Source organism: Phaseolus vulgaris, unplaced genomic scaffold (genome assembly GCF_000499845.2).
Source record: "Phaseolus vulgaris cultivar G19833 unplaced genomic scaffold, P. vulgaris v2.0 scaffold_63, whole genome shotgun sequence".
NCBI classification, from domain to species: Eukaryota; Viridiplantae; Streptophyta; class Magnoliopsida; order Fabales; family Fabaceae; genus Phaseolus; species Phaseolus vulgaris.
In genome coordinates this window covers 1-11,585 of record NW_027174115.1, presented here as the reverse complement: position 1 = coordinate 11,585, position 11,585 = coordinate 1, and the positions used below count along the sequence as shown (strand labels likewise).

General features: G+C 50.9%; 1 protein-coding gene across 1 annotated transcript; it reads right to left on the bottom strand.

Moving 5' to 3' along the window:
• Window positions 1–1,172: 1,172 nt before the first annotated feature.
• LOC137817440 (uncharacterized) lies at window positions 1,173–1,550 on the bottom strand. The gene has a single exon (XM_068620728.1). It carries the CDS (start codon window positions 1,548–1,550, stop codon window positions 1,173–1,175), a length of 378 nt encoding a protein of 125 aa, XP_068476829.1.
• Between the last annotated feature and the right edge of the window lie 10,035 nt (window positions 1,551–11,585).

Sequence of the window (11,585 nt, the reverse complement as noted above, 5' to 3'; positions counted from 1 at the left end):
CCAAGCGTTGGGGGCCGAGAACGGGGCTGCGTCATCCTCCCGCTCAGACTCCGGAGGCCACTGAGATGTGGCCTGATATTGCTTTTCATATGAACATAGGGTGTGTACATGATTGCCCCATTTGTCCAATTTGCCATTATCACGAACTTTATTTGTAACTCTAACTCTTGATCTACACTTTAGCTTCGTTTAAGCGCTGCCCATTTTATTTTTGTGTATTTGCGTCTACTTCTGCTTCTTCTGCTATGCTGCGCTTGTTACCTCCGACAGTCCCCTCCATTATTTTTAGGACGGTTTATTTTACCTGTACTGAGGGTCCACGCTTAAGGGGAGGCCTGCTCTGGGTGCCCTTAGCGTGTCTAACACTAGGGACAAAGTCGCGCTTTGGTGCCCACGTGCATGGAGAGGCCGATATAACCACGTCGTATCGTGCATATGGTGTCTCAAACACCAAGGCGACTGGTCCCTTATCTCTTTGGCGTTTGGTGCCCACGCCTGAGGAGAGGCCTATTACAACAGCGCCGTATCGTCCTCAGGGTGTCTAAAAACACCAAGGCGAAAGCTTCTGTCCGACATCGGGGCTAGTTATTCATACTTGAGGAGGGGGCGTCCCGGAGGAGTCCCTCAACCTCTGCTCAAGGACTAAGACTCCCGGATTTTACCTTATCGAACATCTGATACCGGGGCTAGCTATTCATACCTAAGGAGGGGGCGTCCCGAAGGAATCCCTTAACCCCTACTCAAGGACTAAACTCCCGGATCTTGCCTCGTGTTGGACATACCTGTTATCTTGACCTTTAGGCGCATGCATGCGCTCTTACCACTTGCATTGAATTCCGATGTCATCTCCCCATTTGGTGATGCCTACATTCTGGCGACACCCCACCTTGGTGGCGTTTCCTTTGGGGACATGTCATTTGGCGACGCTTGATCTTGCCGGCGCCTCGTCTTGGCGATGCCTTATCTTGGCAACGCCTGACGCTGCTTTGAGTCTTTGTATTTTATCTTCTTAACCTTTGGTCTTATACTTCGAACGAGAAGAGGAAAACTGAGACAAAGTTTTCTCGAACTTCTCTTTTTTTTTACTTGGGTGACCTCATTAAAAAACACTCGAGAGGGAAAAAGAGTGTCCCCTTTACAAATCGTATTACATTACTCTCCACTAACATAAGTCAACTGAAATAAAATTTCAAATTGGCCGCATTCCAACTGCGCGGAATGGGACCCCCTTCCAAAGTCTCTAGGTTGTATGAACCATTCCCCTTGGCTTCGGTGATTCTGAAGGGTCCGGTCCATTTGGGAGACAATTTGTTCTCTAGCTCATACAGGTGAGCTTTCCTCATGACTAAGTCACCAACCTGGAATTGTCGGGGCTTCACCTTGGAGCTATACTGTCGCTCCACTCTTCTCTTCACTGCCTCAGCCTTTATTCTTGCTTCTTCCCTGGCTTCGTCCAATAAGTCTAGATTCACTCGCCTCTCTTCGTTGGATTCTTCAGCCACAAAATTTTGGTAACGTGGCGAGCTCTCGTGAATCTCGACTGGGATCATCGCGTCTGACCCATATACTAGACTGAAAGGCGTCTCCATGGTGGAAGATTGGGGCGTGGTGTGGTATGCCCATACCATCCTTGGCACTTCTTCTGCCCACGCCCCTTTAGCTTTCTCCAGTCTTCTCTTCAGCCCTCTCAGCAAAACTCTATTCGCTGACTCTACTTGCCCATTTGTCTGGGGGTGTTCGACTGATGCGAACACCTGCTTGATACCTACCTCTGCGCACAGGTTTCTCAGCTGTTGGCTTGCGACCTGGGTGCCGTTATCGGATACCAGCCGCCTAGGCACGCCGAAGCGACACACGATGTTCTTCCAAACAAAGTGTTGCACCTTGTGCGTGGTGATCTGGGCCACGGGCTCCGCCTCTATCCACTTAGTGAAGTATTCAATAGCGACGATCAGGTACTTCATCTGCCTTATCACCAGGGGGAACGGGCCTAGGATGTTGATTCCCCACGTATGAAAAGGCCATGGACTATATATGGATCTCAGCTCCTCTGGCGGCGCCTTGTGCCAATCAGCGTGCCTCTGACACTGCTTGCAACGCTGGGCGTGCCGCACGCAATCCTCTCTCACTGTTGGCCAGTAGAAACCTGCGCGTACCACTTTAGAAGCTAAAGACCTTCGTCCCACGTGGCTCCCACAGATACCTTCGTGGAGTTCCGCCATTATCCTGGTGCACTCGTCGCCGCTTACGCACGTCAGGATAGGGTGTTTAAACCCGTGTCTGAACAATACCCCGTCTACCAGGGTATATCTTGCGGCGTTCCTCTTAATCTTCTTGCCCTCCTCTGGTTCTACTGGGAGAATCCCATCCGCCAGGTATCGTCTGTATGGCGTCATCCAAGTGTCTCCTTCGGCTAAAGCATATATCTGCGTATGCTTTCCTTCCTTAGTTGCGTCCGCGTACATGCTAATGCGGGGCGTCTTCATTGTATCTTCAGTCAAGGAACGATGACTCCTTGGTCTTCCTCTCGCTGTACAAATATGGAGGACGTCCACCCTGTTATCTTCCACGAACTTTCGCAGAGCTTTGAGTGTCTCTTGGATTACTGTCCTCTGTCTGCCCCCCTTGCCTGAGCTGACCAGCTTGGCAAGCAGGTCGGCTCTGGCATTCTGCTCTCTTGGGACATGTACTAACTCGAGCACTAAATGCTCCCTTCAGTAGCTGGACGTACCTTAAATATGCCGCCATTTGTGGGTCCTTGGCTTGAAATTCTCCTGAGACTTGCCCTGTGATCAGCTGTGAATCACTCTTCACTAGGAGGTTCTGCGCACCCATCTCCTTGGCCAGGAGCATCCCTGCGATCAGTGCTTCGTACTCAGCTTGGTTGTTGCTTGCTTTAAAAGTGAAACGCAAAGCTTGCTCGATCAGCACACCATTAGGTCCCTCCAAGACTATCCTTGCTCCACTTCATTGCTGATTGGAGGAGCCATCGACCGAGAGCAACCACTGCGATCCCGACTCCACCTCTTGTTCGCCTCCGGGTGAGAGCTCTGCAACAAAATCCGCATATACCGGTCCTTTGATAGATCCTCTGGGCTCGTATTAGATGTCAAACTCTGACAGCTCCACCGCCCAGCGAACCATCCTTCCAGCTACGTCAGGTTTCTGCAATACCTTTTGTATGGGGAGGTTCGTCATCACCACTACTGTAAAACTGTGGAAGTAGTGGCGGAGCCTCCTGGCCGAAAACACCACGGCCAATGCTGCCTTTTCCAGCGACTGATACCTCGTCTCTGGGCCTTGTAAGGCCTTACTCACGAAATAGATGGGCTTCTGTACTTGGTCCTGCTCCTGGACTAGCACAGAGCTTATGGCCCGTTTTGTTACCGCAAAGTATAGTCGGAGGGGGACGCCTGCCACTGGTTTGCAAAGGACGGGTGGCGTCGCCAAGTATTCTTTCAACTTGATGAAAGCTGCTTCACACTCGTCGGTCCACGCAAAGCGACTATTTGTTTTGAGGCCCTGGAAATAGGGGTGTCCCTTCTCCCCTCCTGCAGAAACGAACCTTGATAACGCTGCCATTCGCCCTGTTAGTTGTTGCACTTCCTTCACCGATGTTGGGCTTCTCATAGCGATGATGGTTGCGCACTTATCAGGGTTTGCCTCAATTCCTCTTTCTGTAAGCATGAAGCCCAAAAACTTTCCTGCCTCAACCCCAAAGACACACTTCTCAGGGTTCAGCTTGAGGCGATATTGTGAGATGGTGGCGAACAACTCCTCCAGGTCTGTTGTATGTCGCCTTCTATCGCGCGAAGTTACCACCATGTCGTCAACATAGGCTTGCACGTTCGTTCCCAACATGGGCGCCAGGACCTTGTCCATTAACCTCTGATAGGTGGCGCCCGCGTTCTTCAAGCCAAACGACATTACTTTATAGCAGTAGATACACGTCTCTGTCATGAACGCCGTTTTACCCTCGTCCCTCGGGTGCATCTTGATCTGATTGTAGCCTGAAAAGGCGTCCAAGAAGCTCAGCATCTCGCAACCTGAGGCACTATCCACCAAGGCGTCAATGCTGGGTAGTGGATATGAATCCTTGGGGCACGCCTTGTTCAAGTCTGTGAAGTCTACACACATCCTCCACTTCCCATTCGCTTTCTTCACTAGAACGACGTTGGCCAGCCACTCGGGGTATTGTATTTCCCGGATGTGTCCAACACTTAACAACTTCTGTGTCTCTTCCTTCACCACGAGGCGCCTTTCCTCGTTAAATTTTCTCCTCCTCTGCCGCACGGGGCGAACCGTGGCATCCATGCTAAGATGATGGCATAGAAAATTAGGGTCGATGCCTGGCATGTCTGAGGCGGACCATGCAAAAGCATCTAAGTGGCGTGAAATCACCTCTGCCACCTCGTCCCGTTCTTCTTGGCTCAACAAACGCCCCAGTTTGAACGTCTTGCCGCCGATCTGTATCTCCACCATATTAGCCGCCGGTTGGTCTCTGCTATCCTCCTTTGTGGGTGTCGCCTTACAGTGCTCTCTAGGCGACGCCCCTTCTACGGGCGAAGCGTCGTCATGCCTCTCTTCTATGCGCGTGTCTGCTCTAGGCGTCTCCCCTGCGGGAGCGGCCTCGCCAGGCGTTGACTCCGTAGGTGGGCGTTCGAACACCGTGAACACACCTCTCTTTGTTTTCAAGCTATTTTCATAGCATTTTCGCGCTTCTTCTTGATCTGACTGGATGACGATCACCTTGCCATTGAGATCCGGCAGCTTCATCTTCATGTGGCGCGTGGAGGCTACTGCGTTCAACCTATTCAACGCCGGTCGGCTCAACAGGATGTTGTAAGCTGAGTTGGCGTTTACAACTAAGTACCTAATGCTTTCGGTACGTGAGGTCGTTCCATCTTTGAATGTCGTCCTCAATTTCAGCTAGCCACGTACTTCCACATGGTTGTCAGCAAACCCATATAAGCACCTGGTGTAGGGTCTCAAAAGGTCAAGAGACAACCGTAGCTTGTTGAATGTCGACCAGAACATAACATCTGCAGAACTTCCCTTGTCGACTAGAACCCTGTGCACCTTTCTCCCAGCCGTGACAACCGAAATGACCATGGGGTCATTGTCGTGTGGCACAACATCTTGTAGGTCCGCCCTCGTGAACACGAGGTCTAACTCCCACGGGTCACCTGAGATTATTTCTTCAATTGAATTGACTCCCCTCGCATATTTCCTCTGTTGGGAGGTAGTGGGTCCTCCTTCAGAAAAACCACCAGCAATGGTGTGGACTTCGCCAAGGACGGGCATCTCATGCACTTGTTCTTCCACTGGTGCTGGCAGGGCCGCGGTCGTGGCGGGCTCAGAGATATAATCCTTCAAGAACCCGCTTCTTACCAACTCGTCTAGCTGGTATCCCAGCGATAGGAAGTTGTTGATGTGGTGACCGAAAGCTTCGTGGAACTCACACCAAGAGTCCTTGCGAGGCCCTAGCACCTTGTCAGTCTTCGCCGGTCGCCTCAACCTTTCAGCTATACTGGGCACGACGATTAGGTCCTTCAACTCCACCACAAAGTCGTACCTCGCTGGTCTGGCCCTTTCCTCCTGCTTGACCCCTGGGCTGGGGTTTTCTTGCCTCACAGTGGCGTCTCCCCTCTGGCTTCTTCCTTCTCGTCGTGGTCTCGTTGACCCTGACGGGTTGAGCCCGTGTCTGTGCCCTCGGGCGTGAGGGTGCGACGCTCGTGCGCTTCTCACACACCTCTCCCTCAGAGGCAATATGCTCCACCGCGCGACGCCTTATTTCAGCGAAGGTCTTGGGACGATTGCGAATGATGGATTCGCAAAAGGGGCCGGGACACACGCCTTTTCTGAACGCGTACACGATCATGGGCTCTTCCGTAGTACCAACCTTTACTACTTGGGCCCCGAAACGGTTTATGTACTCCTTCAAGGTCTCACCTTGATACTGTTTTACATCAAACAGGTCATACGAAACGAGCGGCGGGGCCCTGTTCGCTAAGTATTGCTCCCTAAACAATCGCGACAGCTGCGGGAAGGAAGTGATATGGCCGTTTGGAAGGTTGATGAACCAATGCATAGCCATTCCTGTCAAGGTGCTCATAAAGAGCTTGCACCTCACGGCATCGGAGCCGCCTACTATCTCCATCTGCGTGTGGAATGCAGTGAGATGCGCCTCAGGATCCTCCATCCCGGTGAAGATCACCTTGGGCCCTGCGAACGTGTTGGGGATCACTGCTTCCAGAATCTCCTGCGAGAAGGGCGTGGAAAACTCCCTTGGTGGGGTGAGACTTTCTGTCTAATCTTGGTCACGTTGCCCTTGGTTATTGCCCAAACCACGACGCAACTCTTCATTGATACGATGGAGCTCCTCGTTTCTCACGTGGGAAGCCGCGAGATCCGCCTGCATATGTTCTTACTCCGCCCTTGATTCTGCCATTTCCTCCTGCAGTCCTTGCATAATGTCCATGACCTGCTGCATGGACATTTCCTCACTTGCTGCGCGTGTGGAACCTTCTCTCGTGGCCCTCATCCTTCAACGTTTTCCTCTGAATTCCTCCTGTTGTTATGGTAGCTCTGATAAACTCCCTGAAACTTGTGATGGGACTGACGTTTTAAATCGGCCCCACGGTGGGTGCCAAATGTTCCGGCCGGTTGACCTGGGTACGTCTTTCTGTGCGACCTTACCCGTCAGCTAGGGACATCTTCCTTCTGGTAACCTGTGAGCACCTGCAAAGAAGTGGACAAATGGGCGCCCTAGCGGTCGTTTGCACTCCGACGCTCAAGTCAGCTAGCAAGGAACACCAAAACTCTACACCTTCGTGTCGGAGTGCCGTGGATGGCACTCTAAAGGTGGTAAAATGAACTGTGTATTGTGTGCTGTTTCTGGTTCTGGCAAACGATCCTTCTCTAGTCCCTTGTGCGTAACCTCAAGGTTCGAGCAAACAACTAGAGTGCGTTCTGGGGAAAATTTGCCAAAAGTTCGATCCTTGCTTCGAACGCTCAAAAACCCTTTTAACGCCACCCTGCATTAAACACACCTTAAAGCGCATTTAAGGCGCTTTAAGGCGTATTTAACACGTTTCCTTAAAACTTAATTGGGGCATTTAAAGCGCTTTAAAGCATTTAAAGCTTTAACTGAAAAACATACCTGATGACGAAACATTTAACGTTTCCTCATTTACTTTCTCTGTTAACTTCTCGTTGACTTACGATCTTTCTCTGACATGATTACTATCACGCGTGGAGGGACCTCGTGGTGCCGTATCCCAATCTTAGGGACATTCCGTCGCGCGAGTTCCCTTCTTCTCGAAGTGCCGCTAGCGCAGGGGGTGACATTCTGGGTGCCAACTCATGCTCCCCAGGTTTCAGTCACTTACCCTGGTTCGTCCCTGGGCATGACCTTCTCTTGGGTCGTATCTATCCCAGGGGGCACCCTGAGGTGGCGTGGGCTTCACGAGTCGGGTTGCTCCCTACTGGCGCTAGTACCATGGCCTTGAAGCCACCTTTCTCTTCACTTTATTACCGTTTCTGAGCTAGGCGGGCCCGAAGCCCCGTGGCGTCACTCCCTCCATGGTCTTTCCTACCCATGGGTGTCGGGGAGTAACACTGCTGGTGGCTTGCTTGGCGACGCCTTATCTTGGCGACGCCTTGTTTAGGCGACGCCCTTCCTTGGCGACGCCTTGCCTTGGCAACGCCTTATGTAGTCACTCTGTTGACTTCCTTTCCTTGGGGCCCTTCGTGTGGTCCCAGCATATGTTGACCTTGGCCCCGACGTTGACTTTGACTTTGGTCAACGCCCGGGGACGGGACGGTACAGTTCAAAAAGGCCTTCCTCGCCTCGAGCGAGTGTAGGCGAGAAGAGTTTCAAAAGACCTTCCTCGCCTCGAGCGAGTGTAGGCGAGAAGAGTTTCAAAAGACCTTCCTCGCCTCAAGCGAGTGTAGGCGAGAAGAGATTAAGATACATTTGCCTTAGTTTTTCCCTTTCTTGTAAAATCAGAGATCAAAGAAGAGGACAAAGATGGTGTCGCCAAGGTAAGGCGTCGTGAGAACAAGGCACCACTAGCCCCGGTACCAGATATCAGTATAAGTTAAAATCAGGGGTTAAGGGATTCCTTCGGGACGCCCCCTCCTCAAGTAGGAACAACTAGCCCCGGTACCAGATATCAGTATAAGTTAAAATCCTGGAGCCTAGTCCTTGATCAAGGGTTAAGGGATTCCTTCGAGACGCCCCCTCCTCAAGTTTTATTACAGTTAAATCTTTGTAAGTAGCGATTAACTTGAACAGTTTAAAGTAGTTTCAGTTAAAACAGTTTTTCAAGGGGGCACTCTTCCTTCCCTAAGGAGGGTTTTTAACGAGGCCACCCAATAAAGGAAGTTTCGAAGTTTATCAAAGTTTCCAAGTTTATTAAGTCTGCATGTTTATCGTTTTTAAGTTTTCGAAGAAAAGACTTTGTCTTCCTTGTGTAATTTAGGGCAAATTCAGATCACATGCATTCAGTACAAAGTTTTAAAGCATAAAGTTTTAAGTCCTCATCGCCATCTGGCGATCGGAGGCGCAAGTATGAAGTTTTCAGTTCTCGTCGCCGTGATCGAATGTAGTCGAGAAGAGATTAAAAAGTCCTCCTCGCCGTGAGCGAGTGTAGGCGAGAAGAGATTAAAAAGTCCTCCTCGTCGTGAGCGAGTGTAGGCGAGAAGAGATTAGAAAGTCCTCCTCACCCTCTAGTGAGTTCAGGCAAGAACAGATTGCAAGTCCTCAGTGCATCCGGGGGAAGAGGATATGTAACCCCTGGGCAAGTTGAGGCACCAGAAAAAGTCCTCCTCACCCTCGAGTGAGTTCAGGCAAGAACAGATTGCATGTCCTCAGTGCATCCGGGGCAAGAACAGATTGCAAGTCCTCAGTGCATCCGGGGGACGAGGAGATGTAACCCCTGGGCAAGTTGAGCCAGCAGAGAAAGTCCTCCTCACCCTCGAGTGAGTTCAGGCAAGAACAGATTGCAAGTCCTCAGTGCATCCGGGGGAAGAGGAGATGTAACCCCTGGGCAAGTTGAGGCACCAGAGAAATTCCTCCTCACCCTCGAGTGTGTTCAGGCAAGAACAGATTGCAAGTCCTCAGTGCATCCGGGGAAAGAGGAGATGTAACCCCTGGGCAAGTTGAGGCACCAGAGAAAGTCCTCCTTACCCTCGAGTGAGTTCAGGCGAGAACAGATTACAAGACCTCTTTGCGTAAGCAAATCAAGGCGAGATTGCAAGTCCTCAGTGCATCCGGGGGAAGAGGAGATGTAACCCCTAGGCAAGTTGAGGCACCAGAGAAAGTCCTCCTCACCCTCGAGTGAGTTCAGGCGAGAACAGATTACAAGACCTCTTTGCTTAAGCAAATTGAGGAAAGTTCTAAAGTCCTCAGTGCAGAACCAGGCCAGCAAAGAATTAGGCGGTAACCTAGAAATACTGTTCCGTCCGGTTGACCGGGACGTCTTCGTGCGCGGCCTCAATTAAGGACTCCTTCCCACTGAACGCCTGCAAATTTCCTGCAAAAAAGAGGACAAAGAGGCGCCCTAGCGGCCGTTTGCACTCCGACGCTCAAGTCAGCCAGCAAGAAACACCAAAAACTGTCCACCCACGTATCTGAGCACCGCGTGTGGCACTCTCAAGGGTGGTAAAAGAACTGTGTATATGTGTGTGTGTTGTCTCCTTCAGGCAAAAATATTCTCCAGTCACTTGTACGTAATCCTAAAGCACGGGCAAGCAACCAGAGAGTTTCTCGTAAATTTGCCAAAGGTTCCAACCCTTTTTCCGACATTCCCAGCGCTATTTAAACTGCCCCCAGCATTTAAAGCGCCTTAAAGCGCTTTTAAACTCAAACGTAACGTGCTCATTAAAGCGCTTAATTATGAAACGTAGCGCATTTAAGACGTTGAAACGCTTGGGAGCCATAATAGTACCTGAATGCCAAAAAGGGAAACTGTATTGAATATCTTTAATTACCTGGCACCTGACTAGAGGGTGTTTCTATTCCGGCATTGCTGTCCTACACGTGAAGGGCCTCACGACGCTTTGACCCCATCCGGGGGCGTTTCTGCCCATCTGGGGACGTTTCTACGTGTGGGTCCTCCTGCTTGGGAGTGCTACTGCGCTAGGGGTGGCTTTTTGGGTGCCAACTCATGCCCCCAAGTATCTAGCCACTTACTCTGAGAGCGTATCTGCCTTCCTCTCACACCCTGCACCCGGTTATCCTGGGCGTGACCTTCCTCTTGGGTCGTATCTGTCCCGAAGGCGTCTTTGGGGCGGCAGGGGTACTTCGCGAGTCAGGCTGCCCTTTACTGGTACTATCACTATGGCCTTGAAGCCACCTTTTCCTTCTCTTTATCACTTTCCCGAGATATCGGGACCTGAGACTTTCCCACGGCGTCGCTCCCTCCATGGTCTTTCCTACCCATGGGTATCGGGGAACCACACCGTGATGGCCTTGCTTTTACACTGTTTAATCTGGCGACGCCCTCACCAGGGCGACGCCTTCACCTAGGCGACGCCTTCACCTAGGCGACGCCTTCACCTAGGCGACGCCTTCGCTTAGGCGACGCCTTGCCTTAGCGACGTCTTGTCCTGCCTTGGCGACGCTTTCTCTTGGCGTCTCTACATCTGGGCGACACCTCGAGTTGACCTTGACTTTCCTGTTGTTGACTTTGACCTTGACTTAGTCAACGCCCTGATACGGGACGGTACAAATACACATGTCACTTAGCAGATCAGGCAAACGAGATTTCAGATACTAAGAATAACCCACGCCTACTGCTCAGTAAGTGATTTCGTGTCAAATGTTATTGCTATAGACTAACCGTTTGTTCAAGTTAAGTTGATTTCCGGAGAATTAAGCGTCAGTTTGTGCTAAGTTAATTGGGTTGAGTGAAAACCGACCAAGTGATCAGGTGATCGCACAACAGATAAGTTAAAGCCACGTAGGTCGTCGAAAACGCAACCTCATAGTCTTTTCGCTGAACAAGTCACAACTTAAGACTGGGGGGCTTGTGTACCGATCAGGTCATCGGGTGTGATGACATGGACAAGAGAAAGGCGGGTGGTCAAGAAGTCAAATAGTTGTCGTTTGAGGAAGTGGCGTTCTGCAGTATACATAATCGGTTGTCGCCGGGTTGGTGTCATCGCCATGTTAGATAACGGAAGATCAGGTGGTCTGGCATCGCCGCAAGAAGCACATCGTCGGATTTCTCAGTAAACTCAGTTGAAGCTGTTGGGTGTTCAGGCGAGGAAGTTCAAGAGTGTGAGTTCAGTAAAGATAAGAATGCCACGTGGGTAATGGGCGAGGCCTTAGTCTTTTCGCTGAAACAAGTGTCAGCTCAAGACTGGGGTGCTTGTGTACCGTCCCGTACCCGGGCGTTGACCAGAAGTCAAAGTCAACACATGGTGGGACCCCTCAAGGTGTTGAACCAAGTGGTGTTCAATGTTTTGAAGAATCCAAACGCTTTGAAGGATGATGAAGCCTCTGCTGTGCTTGATGCTGCTGTGCTATTTTAGTCTTGTTCTGGGGTAGTTCTATGTTGTAATCAACACCTAGATTG

Coding starts and splice junctions, on each gene's coding strand:
- LOC137817440 (XM_068620728.1), bottom strand. CDS start 1,550: ATGATCCCAGTCGAGATTCACGAGAGCTCGCCACGTTACCAAAATTTT.